The following is a 23,025-nucleotide window of genomic DNA, read 5'->3' on the forward strand; positions in this document are numbered from 1 at the left end:
GGGAAAAAGTCTTTAAAAAAGGCTTTAAAATGCTTTGAAGCAGAAACCTTTCATGGATCAGGGTGCACTTGAACATTCCAAAAGCATTTACAGCCCACCCGTCTGACTGTTGTGTTAAAGGAGTAGTTCACCTAAAAAAATGACTTATTTTCTATAAATTACACACCCCATGAAGAATTGAATTCATGGCGATATTTGTAGTTTTTTTATCACATTCCTAAAACAATAATTTGATAACCAGCGGTCTGTCCGGTAGGAGACACAAAGAGTCTCCTTTGTGTCTCCTACCGGATACATTAGAATCTTTATTACTATCATCAAATTATTGGCTCAGGAATGTGACAAAAACTAAAACAACTCCATGAATTCAATGCTTCATGAGGTGTGTAATTGATAGAAAAAAAAACTATTTTTTGGGTGAACTACTTATTTAAATGGTCAGATGGGTGGGTTGTGTGCATTGTCATTAAGGTTTCGAGGCCAATAGGCTCGAAGCCTTATTACATCTGTACACTTTCATGATCTTCCGCCGGTTTTGCCAGTTCTGGCCTAACCGCCTGGTCACTTCTTATGAAATTCGGCAATATGGTAGAGGGCTATGCCAAACGGCGAAAACCCGAAACTCACAACCATTGGCCAAAGGGTGGCGCTGTAGCACTCAATTGAAATATGCCAACTTTGAACAGGTACAGCTCATGCCCTGTTCGACCTACAGCCATGAAACTTCGATACACACATGCGTCTCCTCATGCCTAACAACTTTCACTGTTTGACTTTTGACCTCTGACCTTTAGATCTCCCACCATTTCGAATTCTATGAAAAGCAGTAAAAAGCAGTAAAAAAATCACTTCTCCTGGGATTTATGAGCAATCTGTACGAAACTGTATACACATGAACTTTGGACCAATGCCGACAAACGTAACTTAGCGGATTTTCCATAAGTGAAAACGTTAAGCTTTTATAAGCCAATGAAAATTGCAGCTTTTTTTAAATTATTCATCTGCCCCTAACACATACATGCAGACTCACATTTGTTTGACACTTTGCAATATTGTAGAGGGTCCTTCCAAGTATCACTGAAACCAATCTTACTCCAATTGGTCAAAGGGGGGCGCTATAGCAATTTTTTGAAAATGCAAACTTTAAACAGGCAAAAGTCATGCCTCGTTTGGCCGACAGCCGTTAAACCTGCTTACACATGTGCCTTGACTCATGAGGAACACATGTATCACTTTGACCAGTAAGCTCTGCCCTTAGATTGTCTGCAATTTTGAGCAGTTTGAAAAACATTTAAATCCAGGATTTCTGAGCAATTTGCATGAAACTGTGTCAAATACATGTTTGAGGCCCTTTTTCACAGGTTCAGGTGTGTTGGTTCAATAGCTTGATCGCTTAATCATCTGCCTTGAAACCATAGGGTAGCCGGTTCGAATCCCACCTCAGGTAGACTTAATTATAATTGCATTGCACACAACATGACTATACCAATGAATACATGTGCAATTGTTAAAGATGACGAGAAATGCATACATGAAAGTAGTTCTTTTCAATGTATGACGTACTTCATTCGCGCTTTTGTTTTGTTTTGTTGGATTCTCCCTTTTCACTGTCTAAGGCTGTGTATTGGATAGCTCCACCAGTAGAGTGTGAGTCTCATGTGCCGAAGGTCCCTGGTTCGAATCCCACTTATTACAGTTCACATTTAAATTGCATTGTACAAAACATGACCCTGTTAATTCAGACAAGTGCAATGTTTAGACAATAACACGAAATGCTTTTGAGAGTAGTTTTTTTTTATGTATGACATACTTTCTTGTGAAAATAGCCGATCTACAATCTCACACCTTTCTAGATAGCAACGCGTTGTGAGCTTGTAGATCGACTATTTTCCACTAGTTTCCATTCCGAAATATATTGAGCAGTTTGAAAAACATTTAAACCAAGGATTTCTGAGCAATTTGCGTGAAAGTGTGTCATGTGTGTGAACTCCCTTTTCACTAGTACAGGTCTGTTGGCCCAATGGCTTAATCATCTGCCTTGAAACCACAGGGTTCCTGGTTCGAATCCCACGTCATGTAGAATTCATTATAATTGCATTGCACACAACATGACTGTATCAATGAATGCATGTGCAATTGTTAACCAGTAAACTCCGCCCTTAGATTGTCTGCAATTTTGAGCAGTTTGAAAAACATTTAAATCCAGTATTTCTGAGCAATTTGCGTGAAAGTGTGTCATGTGTGTGAACTCCCTTTTCATCAGTTCGGGTCTGTTGGCCCAATGGCTTAATCATCTGCCTTGATACCAGAGCGTCGCCGGTTCAAATCTCACCTCATGCAGACCTCAACTCAATTGCATTACACACAACATGACTGTATCAATGAATAAACATGCAATTGTTAAATGAAACGCTTATTGAGAGTACTTGTTTTCAATGTATGATGTACTTCATTAGGTTTCGAGAGCCTATCAGGCTTCGAACCCTATTACATCTCTACACTTTCATTATTATTCTTCCGCCGTTTTTGCCAGTTCTGGCCTAACCGCCTGGTCACTTCTTATGAAATTCGGCAATATGGTAGAGGGCTATGCCAAACGGCGAAAACCCGAAACTCACAACCATTGGCCAAAGGGTGGCGCTGTAGCACTCAATTGAAAATGCCAACTTTGAACAGGTACAGCTCATGCCCTGTTCGACCTACAGCCATGAAACTTCGATACACACATGCGTCTCCTCATGCCTAACAACTTTCACTGTTTGACTTTTGACCTCTGACCTTTAGATCTCCCACCATTTCGAATTCTATGAAAAGCAGTAAAAAGCAGTAAAAATCCTACTTGCAGCTTTATTTTAATTTTTCATCTGCCCCTAACACATACATGCAGACTCACATTTGTTTGACACTTTGCAATATTGTAGAGGGTCCTTCCAAGTATCACTGAAACCAATCTTACTCCAATTGGTCAAAGGGGGGCGCTATAGCAATTTTTTGAAAATGCAAACTTTAAACAGGCAAAAGTCATGCCTCGTTTGGCCGACAGCCGTTAAACCTGCTTACACATGTGCCTTGACTCATGAGGAACACATGTATCACTTTGACCAGTAAGCTCTGCCCTTAGATTGTCTGCAATTTTGAGCAGTTTGAAAAACATTTAAATCCAGGATTTCTGAGCAATTTGCATGAAACTGTGTCAAATACATGTTTGAGGCCCTTTTTCACAGGTTCAGGTGTGTTGGTTCAATAGCTTGATCGCTTAATCATCTGCCTTGAAACCATAGGGTAGCCGGTTCGAATCCCACCTCAGGTAGACTTAATTATAATTGCATTGCACACAACATGACTATATCAATGAATACATGTGCAATTGTTAAAGATGACGAGAAATGCATACTTGAAAGTAGTTATTTTCAATGTATGACGTACTTCATTCGCGCTTTTGTTTTGTTTTGTTGGATTCTCCCTTTTCACTGTCTAAGGCTGTGTATTGGATAGCTCCACCGGTAGAGTGTGAGTCTCATGTGCCGAAGGTCCCTGGTTCAAATCCCACTTATTACAGTTCACATTTAAATTGCATTGTACAAAACATGACCCTGTTAATTCAGACATGTGCAATGTTTAGACAATAACACGAAATGCTTTTGAGAGTAATTGTTTTTTATGTATGACATACTTTCTTGTGAAAATAGCCGATCTACAATCTCACACCTTTTTAGATAGCAACGCGTTGTGAGCTTGTAGATCGACTATTTTCCACTAGTTTCCATTCCGAAATATATTGAGCAGTTTGAAAAACATTTAAACCAAGGATTTCTGAGCAATTTGCGTGAAAGTGTGTCATGTGTGTGAACTCCCTTTTCACTAGTACAGGTCTGTTGGCCCAATGGCTTAATCATCTGCCTTGAAACCACAGGGTTCCTGGTTCGAATCCTACGTCATGTAGAATTCATTATAATTGCATTGCACACAACATGACTGTATCAATGAATGCATGTGCAATTGTTAACCAGTAAACTCCGCCCTTAGATTGTCTGCAATTTTGAGCAGTTTGAAAAACATTTAAATCCACTATTTCTGAGCAATTTGCGTGAAAGTGTGTCATGTGTGTGAACTCCCTTTTCATCAGTTCGGGTCTGTTGGCCCAATGGCTTAATCATCTGTCTTGATACCAGAGGGTCGCCGGTTCAAATCTCACCTCATGCAGACCTCAACTCAATTGCATTGCACACAACATGACTGTATCAATGAATAAACATGCAATTGTTAAATGAAACGCCTATTGAGAGTAGTCGTTTTCAATGTATGATGTACTTCATTCCCTCTTTTGTTTTGTTTTGTTGGATTCTCCCTTCTCACTGACCAAGGCTGTGGATTGAATAGCTTGATCAATACAGTGTTAGTCTCATGTGCCAAAGGTCCACGGTTCAAACCCCACTCGTCACAGTTTACATTTAAATTGCATTATACAAAACATGACCCTGTTAATTCAGACATGTGCACTTTGCGCTCTCTCGCTCTCTCTCTCTCTCTCTCTCTCTCTCTCTCTCTCTCTCTCTCTCTCTCTCTCTCTCTCTCTCTCTCTCTCTCTGCCTGTCTGCCACTCTGTCACTGTCTGCCAGTCTGCCACTCTGTCACTGTCTGTCTGCCAGTCTGTCACTCTGTCACTCTGTCACAGTCTGTCTGTCTGCCACTCTGTCACTGTCTGTCTGTCTGCCAGTCTGCCACTCTGTCACTGTCTGTCTGTCTGTCTGTCTGCCAGTCTGCCACTCTGTCACAGTCTGTCTGTCTGTCTGCCAGTCTGCCACTCTGTCACTGTCTGTCTGTCTATCTGCCAGTCTGCCAGTCTGCCACAGTCTGTCTGTCTGCCAGTCTGCCAGTCTGCCACTCTGTCACTGTCTGTCTGTCTGCCAGTCTGCCACTGTCACAGTCTGTCTGTTTGTCTGTCTGCCACTCTGTCACAGTCTGCCAGTCTGCCAGTCTGTCACAGTCTGCCAGTCTGCCACTCTGTCACTGTCTGTCTGTCTGTCTGCCAGTCTGCCAGTCTGCCATAGTCTGTCTGTCTGCCAGTCTGCCAGTCTGCCACAGTCTGTCACAGTCTGCCAGTCTGCCAGTCTGCCACTCTGTCACAGTCTGCCAGTCTGCCAGTCTGCCACTCTGTCAAAGTCTGCCAGTCTGCCAGTCTGCCAGTCTGTCAAAGTCTGCCAGTCTGCCAGTCTGCCACTCTTGTCACAGTCTGCCAGTCTGCCATTATTCTCGAAACCGCTAATTGCTGCTTGCAGCTATATTGTTAATTTGATTTTGTTTCATGATCAATCGATTGTGTTCCGGCTTGGATCAGTGGAACTAACGTTGTAAACTTATGTCCCTTTTTATCTGTATCACAATGAAAATTAAAGATAAGAATAGAATAAAGATTTTTAAAACAGAAAAAGAAAGACATTTCTTTACATTATTTTGTATATGAATGTCATTTTTGATGAAGCGGTGGTAGCTGCTTCTACATCGGACTGTGTGTGTGTGTGTGTGTGTGTGTGTGTGTGTGTGTGTGTGTGTGTGTGTGTGCGCGCGCACCTGCGTGCATGCATGTACGAGTAAGGCATAAACAGCTGCAACTGATTCCAACACAAAGCTGCTTCTAATCATACTAATTTAATAGAGAGGCAGAGACACTGCAGCAGCATGTCTGATCTTTAATTAGCAGTATTCGCAACACCTATTTTTCTCTCACTAATGCATGTATGAATCTATGAATCAATACAGTACACTGAAGTACAGTCAGCTATGGTTTCTTATATTCATCTACTGTAATTTAAATTAATGAGCATGTACCTGCTTTGTTCATACTGATAGGACTGCTTTTAATAGAAGTGAATTGAGAGATAAGATATCACTTTATTGATCTCCCAGAATTCAGGGTGTCACAGCAGAGAGAGAGAGAGAGAGAGAGAGAGAGAGAGAGAGAGAGAGAGAGAGAGAGAGAGAGAGAGAGAGAGAGAGAGAGAGAGAGAGAGAGAGAGAGAGAGAGAGAGAGAGAGAGAGAGAGAGAGAGAGAGAGAGAGAGAGAGAGAGAGAGAGAGAGAGAGAGAGAGAGAGAGAGAGAATTCCAACACACATCTGATTAACACCAACATGTTAATCAGAGAGAGATGGGGGAGGATGACAGACGGGGAGAGAGGAAATGAGGCAGAGGGAGAGAGGGGGGGTGCAAGTACTGTATGGGGAAATGGACAACAGTTTGACAGCGTGCAAACCTACAGAGACAACATCAAATGATGTGTGTGTGTGTGTCTGTGCTGTAGCTTGTGGGTTTACGTACATTTGTTTTCAAGGCACGTCGCTCCCCCGCAGGCCTCCCCGGCGAGATGGACGAGATCTCTGAAATAGCCAATCTTCTGTTTGCCCTCCACTATCGCACCGAAAAACAAAATATTACTTTGCCCCCCCCCCCCCCCCCCCCCCCTGGCTCTCGCTCTGTGGTGGAGCGTGGCGGTGTGCGTTTAACAAAGTATGGGGCGGGGTAATGTTGTTTTTGAGACAGTGAGTGAGTTGTGAAGCCACTGGGGCGGACAGGGAACATCCACTACAGCAGTATAAGCCCTGGATTAGAACACCGCCTTCCTTCCGCCATCATAATAATACCAATATGATCCCTACAGTCGAGTTAGTGGCACAAACACTCTCCTCTCCTCTCCTCTCCTCTCCTCTCCTCTCCTCTCTTCAGCAAAATCTCCGTCACGCTCAGCCTCTCTCAAGCACGCTCACTTGCGTACACGTGTTCGCTCTCTTTTGTCGTTCTATCTCTCGATCCCACTGGTTCTCATAGGGCGGTCCTTGAGGGGGTTCCAGGTGGTTGCCAACAAAATGAGGAACAGTTTAAAGACTTGCAGCCCTACTAAAAATGTGCAGCCATACGAAAATTGCACATTTACCCCAAAAAATGTACAGAAAATAGTGTCGTGATGCGACACTATTTTCAAAAGATCTCGACAAATCTCTTGTGGGGGTCCCTGGCACAAAATCCTTTTAAGATGGGGGTCTGCAGCCAAATAAATTTGGAAATCCTTGACATGGAAATGTTTGACTCTCTCTCTCTCTCTCTCTCTCTGACACACAAACATGCATTGGCATGCAGTCAGTCACACACAGCAATGCTCGGGGGGATGAGTGCAGATGGCGTACTAGAGTAATATTGTCCATATGGAGGTAATATCATCAGAGCAATCATCTGGGATATGAAGATTGGAAGAGAGTGAGAGAGAGAGAGAGAGAGAGAGAGAGAGAGAGAGAGAGAGAGAGAGAGAGAGAGAGAGAGAGAGAGAGAGAGAGAGAGAGAGAGAGAGAGAGAGAGAGAGAGAGAGAGAGAGAGAATCATCTGGGATATGAAGATTGGAAGAGAGAGAGAGAAGAGAGAAGAGAGAGAGAGAGAGAGAGAGAGAGAGAGAGAGAGAGAGAGAGAGAGAGAGAGAGAGAGAGAGAGAGAGAGAGAGAGAGAGAGAGAGAGAGAGAGAGAGAGAGAGAGAGAGAGAGAGAGAGAGAGAGAGAGAGAGAGAGAGAGAGAGAGAGAGAGACTTGATTGATTAACCAATTGCAAACAGTACACACACTGTTTCCTTCCATTGTGGTCCTATGTATTCAATGCATAATTACTACTATTCTATTATCCAATGATGGGCTACAGCAGTGGTTCTAATTTTAATTTGATTACCCCCTATAACTCTGAGAGTGTACAAACTGAACCAAATAGACCCGTAAGGGTCCATTTGTACACTGTCAGAGTTACAGACCTGCAAGGGTCCATTTGGAATGCCTCAAGGAGCCTGAGGGCTCCCTGCCACTCCCTGGACCCCATTTTGCAATTTACAGAGCTACAGTTATCTGATAGCTTAATGCAAATGGTAATCTCTGCAACTGTAAATTCTCAGTTGTTGGAAAAGTACAGCAGGCTGACTGCACTGGTGGAATGCAGTAGTTTGATGAATAGCATTTGTGAATTTAAAATTAACCGTGAAATTAGGCATCACCAATGGATTGTTTTTTGAAGTATGGGCAATGTCAGGCTGCATTAAATGATGATGTGAATTACAGGGTTATGTTAAAATGTATTAGTTTTATGTCACTGGCTTTGGTAGATTGCTCAGATCAGGATAGAAATTTGTTCAATCTTCACCTCATTTAGACAGTGGTGTAAAGAAGTATTTTGATTTTGGACTTGAAGCAGCACTATATATATTTTGTATTATTAATACATTTTAATTTTGTCCAATCTATATGGTAGAGTATGTTAATTGTATTTTGTCTCCCTGATCTTCTATTTAGATCGTGTCAAAGGTCACGTCTCACCTAGACACAGGACCTGACATGAATTTGTACCTGATGGTCAAGGTTTAATTTATCCCCTGAGCAAGCAGGCAGGCTCTATTGGTAAAAATACACTCAGGACTTGTTTAGGAAACTGGGTTCAAATCCTGGGTAGAAGCTTTAAGCAAAAGTAGCAATACTGCAGGGTAAAAATACTTTGTTACAAGTAAAAGGCCTACATTTAAAATCTTACTTAAATCAAAGTACAAAAGTATGACCATCAACATATACTTAAAGTAGCAAAACATAAGTGTGGGCTACTCATTTTAGATTGAACATGGTATATACACTTATTCATCATTAACCACTTAAGGCCCTATTTTATAATATACAAACTCACAATTTGTCACATAGGTTATTCAAAAATAAAAAGTAACTAGTAACTAAAATTGTCAAATGTAGTGAAGTAAAAAGTAAAATAATCTCCTCTTAAATTTAGTGGAGTAGAAGCATCAATGAATCTAAATATCAGGGAAAGTAAAAGTACCTCAGAATTGTAGTTAAGTACAGTACTTGAGTAAATTGTCTCTGTTGGGAGGAAACCTCATAATGTCCAAAACTGTCTTTTCAAGATTCAAACTCAAAAATAGTAAAAGTAGCAGATCTGCAAGCTCAAGCTTGCAGATCTGCTACTTTTGATGCTTTTGTGTGACACTGTAGTATGATCAAGTAGGGCGTTAATTTACGCAAAAACACAAAAAGTTAGGATATGGATATAGAAGGTTTCTGCCCGACAACAACAAAATGTACTTCATCCACCACTGCATTTAGGCTCAATTCAGACTGGCAGTGGCAGCACAAATCAGATTTGTATTCAGATTTAAATCATGGAAACAGAGTTTTCTAAGATTTGAACCACATTCAACGTGGTTTGAAATGTGATTTAAAACACTTTGGATACTGAAGCCAAAAATACCACCACAAATAGCTGATCTGGCCTGGGCCGGCTTAAAGATGAGATTTGAGAAACAAATCACGTTTGTCTGCAGTCTGAACCAAGCCTTCATCCCTTGCATGCATCATAAAAGCAATCCCTCATTCCTTTGCAAATGCTTTGGACATTCATGCAAATGATTGGGTACAATTGTCATCTGTTTCCTACATTATTAATTGCTCATGTCATGTTGATCAAAACACATTATTCTGGTTCTCTGATGAATAGTTTCATGCACCAAGACATCTAGACATGATTTTATTTATTGCCTGAGCATAGCCCAGTTGTCATATTCTGTCGAGCACATTCTACACACTTCTAAATTACTTTTGTATGTGTTAGGAATTGATGAATTTCTCTCAAGTGAATCTTGACTTTGACTAATGAAAGATAATATTATGTTAAGATTGTTTGGGTCCCCAAGGGGGCGCAAGGGAGACCCATTGGGAAAAAAATAAGGAATTATTAAATGGACGGACTGACATTAACATTCTTAGAGCCGCGCCACTAGCGAGGCTGAACTTGTATATAAGCAGGTCGAAATGATTTGTTCTCTTCAAAATCAGTAATGTATCTCAAGGATTGCGATGCCATTTTTGACTTGATATGCCAAATGTTAATGGGCATTTTATTTGTATTGTGTGAAGTTAATAAGCTCAACCAGGTCACATGACCAGGACCTGTTTGGATGAGACGAAAGGCCGCATGGCCGAGTCCAGAGCTGTGCGGTAGTCGTGCAGGCTGACCTCAGTACAGCCCGGTGCGGTCAGCTTCCCCTGGCGGACCAGGGAGCACAGCTCACCCAGCATGCCTCTGAAGGCCCCCTCATCATCGTTTGAGTGATCCTTCTTCCACTGCGAGACCCAAAAGCCGCGCACTTCCACGTTCTTAAAAATGAGAGCACTCGCGGGTACAGTGATGGGCTGTTTGGCCATGCCTCCGTAGGTTACCATGCACCCTCCAGCCTGTAACTGACGGAGGAGTTCTGTTGCACTCCTGCCCCCTACGCCGTTCAGTGCCAGCCTGGGCCTTGGGAACGTCTTGAATAGCTCTTTCGTCTCAGGGCGTCTTAGTGTCTCCTCTTTGATGACGTGGCTGGCCCCCATGGCTTTCAGCCTGCCACTGAGCTGCGTGAACTCTGGCCTGTCTCGTACAACGTTGACGGTATTGATTCCCCTCGCAGCGGCAATCTGTATGACCGCCTGACCTACTCCACTGTTGGCTGCATTTTGGATGACCGTGTCACCTGGCCTGAGGTCCTTAAAGTCTGCCAGCATCCTGAAGGCAGTGCAGGCGTTGATCCCCAGTGTGGCAGCGCACAGCAAGGGAATGTCATTTGGCAGTGAGATGACCTCTTCCTCTGCTAGCACCGCTGCTGTTCTCCAGGTCCCTAGCCCGGCGTCTTTGGGAATAATCCAGTCTCCCACTTTGAGAGATGTCACCTGGCTCCCCAGTTCTACAACCTCAGCCACGCCCTCGTTGCCCCCCACCGCCGGGAAGTCAGGGAGGAGGGCGTACGTGCCTTGTATCATGTTGATGTCTGAAGGATTGATCGGGGCTGCCAGCATTTTGACAAGAACATCTTTTGCACCTACGGAGGGCAGGTCCACGTTCTCCAGCTGTACGACGTGCGAAGGGTCCCCATGGTTCCTGTACACCAGTGCCGAGCAGCATCCACCTCCAGGCGAACCAGTAGAGTAGTACTTACGCGTAACCCCTGCTACCGATTGTTTTCGCACTGCAGTCTCAAATGTTCTGCAAATTGTCTGATGTCTTGAACAACTGCTCTGAATTAGTAAGCGGACAGTTCGAGAGAGCTTCATTTTATAACTGTATTTTTGCAGCGTGAATTTGGTTATTGCTTGCACCGCTCATGAAGTGTGAGCCAATGAGCATATTTGAGCCCAAAACCACTAATCTAGGATTTGACGACCAATCTGCCTGAGCACGTTCATGATGCCAATCTCGAATGAGTCGGACCATGACGCCTGTCCCTAATGAACATATATGGGTCACAATGGGCCAACCATGTCCAAATATGGAATCCAATAGGTCGCGTCAGCCTAACCTTTGTTGTAACCATGGCGATATAATGTGGCCGATCTAGTAACGTGGAATCCTCTCAAACGCTTCGTGTTAGTAGGCAAATGTTTGCTGAAAATAGCTGATCTACAAGCTTACAACGTGTCGCATTGTGAGCTTGTAGATAAGCTCTGTTCCACATATTGGGGTGGAGGAGAAAAAAGGAGCTGACCAAGTACAGACTATCTGGAGAGACAAGTGAAGGAGGGTTTAAGTGGTTTAGGGTTCTTTTATAGAGCCATTTAAAAATTGTAATCGTTAAATAACCTTGGTTCTTCTTTCTGGAACCAAAAATGGTTCTTCTGTGGCAGTGGTTCTCAACCTTTTCTGGACCAGGGCCAACTTAAAAATCTCTAAAAGCGTTCCTTGCCCACCCATCTGACCCCCACGTGTTAAGTGGTCAGATGGGTGGGCCGCGTGCATTCTCAGATCATTCTCAGAACCAACAGGTTTAGAATCACTGTTCTACGGAATCACTCAGAGGAACCAGTTTCGTTCCAGTTGGCACCTTTCTTTTTCTGTGTGTACTTCAGCTATCCTTGACTCAACTTCTGCCCGCAGCCACGCCACATGGAAATCCAGAGGCTACATAATATTCAACTTCCATTCTATTTATGCCGAAAATAATACATTTTATATGAGGAGAATTTAGAAATCGGAGCCCTCCAGAATTTCAGTATTTCAAGAGGATGTTCGCTGTGGATGCTAGATGAAACACTCATAGCCGAGAGAGACAGAAATACATGAGCCAATGAAATGAGGCCTCTAGACATCAACCGCATGCACACACGTGCGCATGTACACGTGTGCGTGCGTGTGTGCGCGCACACACACACACACACACACACACACACGCACACGCACACGCACACGCACACACACACACACGCGCGCGCACACACTACAAATGAGCTAGGGGGAATTAATTTGCTGTACAGAATAGAAGACAGACAGGTTCAGCTACTGTGGATGTGTTTATCCCGCCTTTAATTAATGTGTGTGTACTTAATTAGTTAATTAATTAATGAGTGTGTTTGTTAACATCTTGAGCGCGTTATTTTTGCATGTTGGTTTTTAATTCATGTTGTTACTTATACTGTTTGGTAGCAAAACGGCTTACCCCTGACATGAGCTTCCTGTGTATACAGGGTTTAGATTAGATTTTCCATCAATCAAATAATCAAGACAAATATACAAAATCAATCAATCAATTAAGCAAGCAAGCAGTCATCTTTTGATATATTGTTTTTTCCCTAAAATGAATACCCACTTTTATACTTATGACAGTGTCTGCTGTTGTTTTGCTATTTTGTGAACATTGTTGTCTATAATGACATGCCCAAAATAGGGAGGCCAGGTTGAAAGTAGTGTCTGTGGCTTTTATAAATGTTTAAGCCGTGAAAAGTACTAACAAGACTAAATCTACATTGGACCCATTGGAACACAGGTTCTATTTTCCATTATCGTGAAAAGTAACGCTTTTGGACATAGAAGGTTTCCACCCTACAGCGATGATATGTACTGTAAACTGACTGCCGCATTATCTGATGGCATTACTACCGTTTATATGTGGACATAAATAAACTGTTCCTGTGCGTGTGTGTGTGTGTGTGTGTTTGTGTGTGTGTGTGTGTGTGTGTGTGAGAGACCAAGAGCGAGATAGAGGGGGAGTGCAGGGGTATTTGTTTCGAGTGGTATCTAGAAATCAGGCCACTAATAATGTGTTTTTTTTTCTTCATTCCTGACCTTTGTTTTGTTTCCAAGCTTCCATATCTCAGTGGATGTATGGTGGAACATTGGAGCACTGCTGTATACTCATACAAAATTAATAGATTGTGGTTTTTCATGCAAACTCTGGTGTTTGATGTATGGTTGTTTGCTTGCATGTGTGCCTACAGTTAAAGCGTGCACATATGCAATATGCAGTAGATGTTTTTTTGTTTTTTTTTACTTACCCTAACCCTAAAAACAGCAATACTACAATATAGAAATACTCTGTCACAAGTAAAAGCCCTGTATTAACATGTTTAGTTTAGTAAAAGTACACATGTATTGGCAGCAAAATATACTTAAAGTAGACTATCAAAGTAAAAGTACTAAACAAGCTCATAATGTGTCAGGATAGCTTGTAGAGAGCCTCTTTTCAAATAGATTTAATTGGGCAATGTAGATTTTGTAATAATCAAAAGTAACTAAAAGTAACTTCAAATAATTGTATTAGGTACAATATTAACTACTGAGATGTAGTGAAGTATAACGTATTTCAAAATGGACTCAAGTAAAGTAAACGTGCCTCGAAACAGTACTTCAGCAAGTGCATTTTATTCCCCTTTCCACCACTGCGAGCCGTGTGCATGCATGCGTGTGTGCTTGATAAGTGTAGTCTGGTATTTGCGACTGCGTGGCTATTGTTGACATGGACTGTGGTGCAGCCAACAGCCTGGGGCCAAACACTATACTGAATACCCTGGCTGCACTTTGAAGCACCTCAGCATGACTGTGCACTGAGGTGACATATACAGCCTCTAGGGTAGCCTTTCCTAAACCTATGGGACGAGGCCCACATGATGGGCCGTGAGGATACTGCAAGTGGGCCCCCCGAATAACTGGTAAAACACCAATATTTTAATGATAAAATAACATTCATATTTAACACATTCATTGCCAGTTGTTGATTAATGAATTCATCCGCCACTGCCAGCGGTTTTACCTTATAACAAAAAGAAAAACAAAACACCATGATGACCTAATATTACGTCATTGGCGGTCAAGCGTTGGATTTGAGATGACATAATATTAGGTCCTTGGCAGTCAGTGTGTTAAAGGGACTACACCATGCATTTTAGCTTTTTCTTCTTTTTTGTGTGTTTTTGGTGTCTTCTATGCTGTGTATTTTTCTTAAAAATCTTGAAATCTTCATCGTGATACAAATAAAAAAATATATAATAATTTGGGGACCCACAGTTGGAGAACCACTGGTGTGTAGTGGTGACATATAAAAGAGGCAGCAGCGCAGTGGTGGGTGCATGGAGGCTGGCTAGCAGCACACACTGACCTTTTATAGGAACACACAATTGGACATTCTATGCAGGGAAAGGGCAACATTACACACACTACACAATGCATCACATGGCTCACATTTTGCACAATAATCTAAAACAAAATACTTTGTTTTAGATTATTATGATTTAGCATACTGTTCACTCACTGAAGATGAAATACAATAGTCCATACACGGTCGAATCCTCAGTGTTAATTTAACTCTGAGAGTAAAACAAAATGAAAAGTGAATCACTTTTCAGTTTCAGTTCAAAAAGTGTTGTCTCTCCCCCCCTACTGTGATTCCTATCAGCAGGCGTGTTTGTTTAGAAAGAGGATGTCACGTACAGTACGTCACACCATTGAAAGTAATAGCTCGCCAAAACATAGCACGACAGAACATCCTAACTTCAAATTCATGAAATCACTGTCCTAAAATGTCTGTCTGTCTGTCTGTCTGTCTGTCTGTCTGTCTGTCTGTCTGTCTGTCTGTCTGTCTGTCTGTCTGTCTGTCTGTCTACGGGGCTAATCTTGCAAACCACTGGACCGGTCAGTGCCTTAACCCTTCTATTGGGTCATTTTGACCTATACAGTAGTTTGCATTTCTTTGTTATAAATAGATACAGTGTATAGACCCTTAAATCCCATATACTAGGGATAGGGTTTCAAGTGGTTAATTGTGACTGTGTGTGTGTGTGTGTGTGTGTGTGTGTGTGTGTGTGTGTGTGTGTGTGTGTGTGTGTGTGTGTGTGTGTGTGTGTGTGTGTGTGTGTGTGTGTGTGTGCGCGCGCGTGCGCAGTGGACCGGAGTCCCTCTGAGTCTCTAGGCTTATGGGGCTGTGAGGGGCTCAGGGGAGCGAGCGTGCACGAGAGAGCGCAAATGTGTGATTTAGTGTTGGCCACTGGAGGTTGACTCACATGGGACACGGAGGCTTTAGTTACTCTGACTGTGTGTGTGTGTGTGTGTGTGTGTGTGTGTGTGTGTGTGTGTGTGTGTGTGTGTGTGTGTGTGTGTGTGTGTGTGTGTGTGTGTGTGTGTGTGTGTGTGTGTGTGTGCATGCAGGCGTAATATAGTTTATATATAAAGCCATTGTACTTAGACAGTTAGTCATAAACCACTTAAACCCTTTCATCCTCATGCTCTGACAAGGTTAGGTAAGGCAGCATGCTCTGTCAGTACCCCAACTTATATGAGCTTCAATAGTCTCTAAAAATCCTCCTTCCTTAACAAAAAAAATAAAGGTGTGAGAACATGCCTAACAAGCCTAATTTCCATCATAATACGACATTGTCACTTGCCGAAAACAGACGATTTTTAAGCCTGTGATGGGTTGAAAATGTGTTCTTCGGTTAATGGAAGCTTCAACCAGGAGGCATATCGACTCTGTCGGGTGGAAACCTAATATGTTAAAAAACAGTTACTTTTCAGGGCCACGGTGGCGCAGTCGGTAGCGCTGTCGCTTCACAGCTAGAAAGGTCCTGGTTTCGATTCCCGCCGGGGACACTGTGGGAGCTGGGGGCGTGTCCTCTCCTCCGCGTCATCAGCGCCCATACCCTAGGTGGGGTTGGCGAAAGGGCCTACTCTGTGTGGAGTTTGCATGTTCTCCCTGTGTCCTCAAGGGTACCCTCACAAAAAAACATGCAGTAATCCTCTATACTGCCTCCCCCTGGTCAGCCGGGGTGCCTGATGGAGGGGAAAGGAACTGGTTGGAATGACGCGTTCCTTCCACGCGCTACGTCCTACCGGGTAAACTCCCCCCTGTCAGGTGATAAGAAGCGGCTTTCTCACTCCTCATGCATTGAAGGAAGCATGAGCTCAGTTCGGGGCTCTCCCCAGGCTGGCAGAGGGAGAGTAGCGCCCAGGATTACAAGCTTAGGCAATTGGCACTATTTGGAAATTGAAAAAATAAAATAATAATACTTTTCATTATGTTTTGAGCTTGTAGATCTGCTACTTTTGATGATTTTTGTGTGACGCTGTAGTATGATCAAGTAGGATGTCATTTATGAAAAAAACACAAAAGGTTAGAATATGGAGATAAGAGGTTTCTGCCCGACAGCGTCTATATTCCCAGCAGAGCAGACAGACTCCTCTACTGTATAGATCTCCCTTTGTACTCTCCCCCCCCACCCCCTCTCTCTCTCTCTCTCTCACTCCCACTTTCCATTTTTCAATTAACCTCGCGCGGCAGACAATCTCATGAGTTCAATGCAGCATGGCAGTCATTTCTGTAGTTGTAAGGCCCGTCAGTGACATCAATTCCACTTTGATGCCGCTGCTATTCCACGTTGACCTGAGCAGTTAAAGCGTTCACCGCACGGCGAGCGCACGCACACACACGGCCAGCGCTTTTGTTTTGGGAAATTGTCTTGGTCAGGCAGTGAACTGTGTTTGGCTCTTTGGCACGTTGACATTCTTTGTGTTTGCATGATGAGATTTATGCGGGTGAGTCGTATTGTTTGCCTGTCTGTTCCGCAGTACAGCAAGACTGTCGCTGTCTCAGTCGGTTTACCCGTATGTCCATCTTGCAGCTTTTGGTCCTTGGTTATTCTAAAACGGATAGTACAGTACCATTGTTTAATTCTGAATGGCTGAGTCCCTTAAACACACTCCTAGTACCCCATTTCACTGCGCCACCGACGTCTCTGCAACTCAGTGCTACGTTCCTTGGATGTAAGGTTAAGGTATTAGATGTAGGGGATGACAGGTTCATTCTTTACCTGGCATCCTATAGTTTCTGTAGTTTCAATGTACAGATTATTATTCTTTGATAGTATATTGTTTAGACTGATGCTAGGTTCTTGGTTTACCTATACGATCATATTTTGGTAACGGTGTATTTTAAAACAGCTGAGGGTCGTTGTTAAGCTCTCCACTCTGTAAACCATGGCCTTGCGTGGCTCATTGGCTTTAGTATTGACCTTAACATTGAGGTTTCGGAGACCACTTGAGGCCTTGCGTTAAATGTGTGTGTGTGTGTGTGTGCGTGCGTGCGTGCGTGCGTGCGTGTGTGCGTGCGTGCGTGTGTGTGTGTGTGTGTGTTTTATTTCTGTGTCCGGACAATTTCCAGATTATCAAGGATTAGGACAATTTCTAGATTATCAAACACATCAATTAAAACATACACATTCCAGTGTATACCCAGCAGCAACTCATAATACAACCTGATTTTGAACAGGACACATACAGTACACACATTGAATAGACCTGCACACAAAATATATAAAGTTAATAAAAATGAAAGTTCATCTATTATAAGTCACAGGGTCAGTAGATGCTGAAACCATGGCCAGAGGGCTGCCAGAAGCCAGTCTTAGAATAGAGTTAGCCTATTGTAAAATTATCATCTCCTGTCTGGAGCAATTTGTTGAGATGTGTGGGCAAGAAGATGTTTTGTGTACCTCTATATAACCTCCTCTCCTCAATACTGTTTATTTGTAAAGCCCGGCGCATGAAACATGGTTGTCTAGACAACTGACCTTCCTCTATCTGTTAAGCTTTTTTAGTATCAAACTGAATTGGCTGAATGGAACATCATAAACAGTGCAGTGCAGGCATTACCACGGTTCTTAGAGCTCTACGTGACGCCAATATAATCCTCTCTCCTTCAAGTGTGAATGGAACTATAAATGTCACGCTACGTCAGGGATTTAGAGGGGGTGAGAGGTAGATGGAGAACGGAATGGTGAATACAATACCGAGTCAAGTAACTAAGTGCATTTACTCAAATCGTCACTGGAAACCTCATTATGTCCAAAACTGGTACTTTTCAGGATTCAAATTAAAAAACGGCAAAGGGTGCATATCCTCAAGCTCAAAATATGTTGTTTCGCACCGCGTTTCGAACTTGTGGATCTGCTTTTGTGTGACGCTGTGTAGTATGATCATGTTGGGGCGTGAATCTACGGAAAAAAAGAACAAGTACAATGGAGAACATGACAGAAGGGCGGGATGGATACAGTACCGAGGAGTAGTGGTGGAAAGTAACTAAGTACATTTACTCAAGTACTGCATTTAAGTACAATTTTAAGGTAGCCTACTACTGTATGACTTTGCGTGAGTATTTACATTTTTTATTACTTTTACTCCACCCTATCACAGAGGAAAATGTTGTGCTTTTTACTCCACTACAATACTTTGTAGATTTAGATGAGAGAGAGAGAGAGAGAGAGAGAGAGAGAGGTCCTCTCTTTTAAATTGCTGTTCTGTTGTTGAGTGCGCACCCTTCATCAACCTAGTCATACTGAATCCATTCAATGCGGTTCACGCAAGGACAGAAGTACAACTCCCACACACAAGTGCAATGAGTAGGTACACACACACACACACACACACACACACACACACACACACACACACACACACACACACACACACACACACACACACACACACACACCTGGGAGCTGGTGGCCAGCACTAATGCATTGTGGTACTACAGTAATTGGCCTCTAAGCACAGCTCAGGGCTTGTGAGCGGAGCGGGACGATTTTTAACGTAGCGGGGAGCGGGTTTATAAAAAGGTTGGAGGTCGAGGACCGCCTGCCGCTCCAAGCCACTCCGGCGGGGGACTCCACCGCATGTTTGAACATGCCCGGTCGCACGGACTCAGACACACAGACATCCAGATGGGATTGGGGACTGCAAATGGGATTTTTGCAGGGCTGGGAAACATTAAGTGTGCCATTACATTGTGATGCATGGGGAGGCATTAAGCTTCTCCACGGTGGGCTGGTGGCTCAGAGATTTTAATGATATAACTCCTTCTAAGGTGGATAGATTTAGGTACAAAGCCACTGTCTAGCCGGTAACCTTCTATCTATCCTATAGACCATATTCACACGGCGGCCATTTTGGCATTTTTCATTACATTACATTACATTACAGTCATTTAGCAGACTCTTTTATTCAAAGCGACAATAAGTGCATTCAACATAGGTACGGAACAAAACTACTAATCACCAGAAGTCTTAAGTGCATTCTCTTCTAAAACAAGCAACTAAGAGCATACCTATTGCTAAGGTAAAAGTACAATATATCAGCTACCTACTTTCTTAACACATTGAGTGCCATAAACGGTCCGGACCGTTTTTCATAATCCAAACGAGGAGTGCCGTAAACGGTCTGGACCGATTTTGACCCAATTTTATTTTTATACGTGGGGCCCACGTGGTGCGCTCTAACGAAACTTTGGGATCATCCAAGGAGTTTCTGAGAAGGAGAGGCCGGATGTGGATCCATGTCAAAAATCCTTCCGGTCGGCCTTTCCAATGTTAACTCCTTGACTAAAAGCTTAATATCCCCATTTATTTTTAACGTGGTGGAAGCGAGCCGTTTTCGATCGCCGATCACTCTGCAATGGAGGATCGCGTTAGAAATATTGTTCCAGGCGTTAGTCGGGACCCGCCGCCGTCTCGCACGCACGCTTGTTTACATGCACTTCCGCGTCGGGGATTCTACAGCACGAAACGTATCAACGTAAGTGGATGGAAGAAATGCAGGCACTGAACGTGTAATATTTTGATAAACCTCTGGCACCCGATGTGTTAAACAGATGAGACAAATAGGAAAATCAAATGAGCAAAAGCTAAAACAAATAAGTGTATCGAATAAACAAGGTCTAAACAAGATTTCATTGACTTAGTGTAAATATGGCCGTCGTGTGAATATGGTCTATGAACTCGATTCTAAAGGATCACTGTCTAACCAGACAGACATACAGACCGACCGACCGACCGACCTACATATATATATATATATATATATATATATATATATATATATATATATATATATATATATATATATATATATATATATATATATATATATATATAGTAACATGATAGTAATATGATAATAATATAATGTACACACCTTTTTTCTGCTACACAAAACATCTTCTTGCCCAATGCCCACACATCTCAACAAATTGCTCCAGACAGGAGATGATAATTTTACAATAGGCTAACTCTATTCTAAGACTGGCTTCTGGCAGCCCTCTGGCCATGGATTCAGCTTCTACTGACCCTGTTCCCGAGAGAGAGAGAGAGAGAGAGAGAGAGAGAGAGAGAGAGAGAGAGAGAGAGAGAGAGAGAGAGAGAGAGAGAGAGAGAGAGAGAGAGAGAGAGAGAGAGAGAGAGAGAGAGAGAGAGAGAGAGAGAGAGAGAGAGAGAGAGGAGAGATGAGAGAGAGAGAGAGAGAGAGAGGAGAGCGAGCGACTGGGAATTGTCTTATTAAAAACAGTGTTTCCATCCCCTTCTTATTTTCTCGTTTCGCACTCGTCTCCCCGTCTGTCTCTGAGAAATGGTTCAGATTTTAGCTGTGTGTGTGTGTGTGTGTGTGTGTGTGTGTGTGTGTGTGTGATAAATGACTGTATTCGTTCAGGGCAGGCCCACTGGGTTTTGGCTTCCTTAACAGTGGTTAAAGATGACTTGAGTGAAATGGATGAATCACTGTCTCTCACACACACACACACACACACACACACACACACACACACACACACACACACACACACACACACACACACACACACACACACACACACACACACACACACACACACACACACACACACACACACACACACACACAGAGTGGTGGAAGAAGTAGGCTATTCAGAAATTGTACTTAAAGGACGACTTAACCACTTTTCAACATATCTTCATATAATAGGTCCTCACTAATGCTCATGATAAAATGGTACAATTTTTTTCAAATCAGTCTGTGTCTCAGAGGAGAGCTGTAGATACTTGCCCTGTATTCCATCACCAAAGTTCTCAAATGTTTACATTGTCTGGAAAATAGCAGAGCTATATAGCTTGTAGATCTCGGTCCATGGCCTAATAAACACATTGATTTGGGGGGGGGGGGTTCTTAGCATGAAAATGTTTTCAGAACCACTGCATTCAAGAAACACCATGAACTTAAGGTCTCTGTCAGCCAGCCCGCCCGGCAGCACCCTTCTTTTCATTAATGATCTCCAGGTGGGGGTTGTGGGTGGAGGTGATGGTGGAACTAATTTTCAGCTTCAAGCACGCCAAGTTTTCTTCTTTTTTTTTGCCTCCTGGAACCGAAACTGTGTGCTTGAGCAATATTTTGCTCCCAAAATGTGCTTACTGTCCAAAAATGGGATTTTTGCAGGGCTGGGAAACATGAAGTTTGCTGTTACATTGTGATGCATGGGAGGCATTAAGCCTCTCCCCGGTGGGCTGGTGGCTCAAAGATTTTAATGATCCTTCTAAGGTGGATAGATTTGGGTTTTCGTCCAAAACTGTTCCTTTTTTATCATTTAAAAATATTGAAAATCTGCCATTTTCACTACTTTTTTTGTGACACTCTTGTATGATGATTTAGGGCTTTAATTTTCAAAAAAACACATTTGAAACTTGGAGATACAAGGTTCCAGGCGATACAATATTTGTGGCCGTGGGTCGTGGTAAATCATTTTTTCTGTATTTCACTGTCAAGCATTGCTCTCTTAAGTGCCATTCACACTGAGCACTATAACTATAAAGATAATAATAGCTATATTGTTCACCATTGTGTTTTTCTCATAGTCGGTGTGAACTCTGCCATCCACTTAGAACAAACAAAAACTATATTTTTATAGTTACAGTTATAGTGCTCAGTGTGAATGGCCCTTAAGACAGTGGTTTTCAACTTTTTGATTTCAAAGACCCTCTGTTTGGCAGGCATGAGTTGTAATGTTTGGAAAAAAAATATGTGAATGCCTGCGTACATATACTGTACGTGCGTGTGTGTGTGTGTGTGTGTGTGTGTGTGCATGTGTGTGGATCACAGCTTGTGTCGGAGGTAAGAAGGGAGGACTGAAATGAAAAAAAACAGTCGGAACCACTGCTCTACAAAACAGTCCACAGGCAGTGGTGTAAAGTAACTAAGTACATTTACTCAAGTACTGTACTTAAGTACAGTTTTGAGGTAGTTTTACTTTACTGGAGTATTTACCCCACTACATATCAGAGGCAAATATTGTACTTTTACTCCACTACAATTATTGAAAATTTTAGTTACTAGTTACTTTGTAGATTCCGTTTGAAAATAGCCGATCTACAAGCTCACAATGCGACGCATTGTGAGCTTGTAGATCTGCTATTTTCAAAAATAAATAAATAAATGTTATACATTTGAAAACTTGTGAAATGGGACATATATTCTGCATAATGGGTACTTTTACTTTTGGTACTTTAAGTACATTTTGATACCAATACTTATGTAGTTTTACTCAAGTAAATTATGAATTCCGGACTTTTACTTGTAACAGAGTACTTCTACGTTGGAGCATTGATACTTTTACTTAAGTAAAGAAATGTGAGTACTTGTTCCACCACTGCCACAGGGAGTGTGGCCTCTCTCCACAGCGACTCGGACACTTCTTCATTCTCTAGTTTAGCTTTGACAGCAGCATGCAGCCTGCCAGATTTGCTAACCTCCGGCATTACGGAGAATACGACCTGCGATGAGGTCAGGGGAAGGTTCAATGGACAATGGACAGTCTAGAGCACACAGATGCACACTTATTGATTTCATACCTGATATCGTCTCTGTCGGGTGGAAACCTCATACGTCCAAAACTGTAACTTTTCAGG

The 23,025-nt window shown here is 42.6% G+C and overlaps 2 protein-coding genes across 3 annotated transcripts in view; one reads left to right on the forward strand and one right to left on the reverse strand.

The window, feature by feature from the left end:
• Positions 1-23,025, forward strand: part of gria4a (glutamate receptor, ionotropic, AMPA 4a) — a gene marked incomplete at both ends in the record, with an annotated part of 231,958 nt that overhangs the window by 48,167 nt on the left and 160,766 nt on the right. The gene's annotated exons all lie outside the window — the stretch shown is intronic.
• On the reverse strand, positions 9,958-10,956 carry LOC311051125 (enoyl-[acyl-carrier-protein] reductase, mitochondrial-like; the record flags this gene model as incomplete). Its single annotated transcript, XM_084065526.1, has 1 exon — positions 9,958-10,956. Exon 1 carries the CDS (start codon positions 10,858-10,860, stop codon positions 9,958-9,960), a length of 903 nt encoding a protein of 300 aa, XP_083921652.1. The 5' UTR covers positions 10,861-10,956.

The sequence above is a fragment of the Gymnoscopelus microlampas genome (assembly GCF_963454915.1).
Source record: "Gymnoscopelus microlampas genome assembly, chromosome: 8".
NCBI classification, from domain to species: domain Eukaryota; kingdom Metazoa; phylum Chordata; class Actinopteri; order Myctophiformes; family Myctophidae; genus Gymnoscopelus; species Gymnoscopelus microlampas.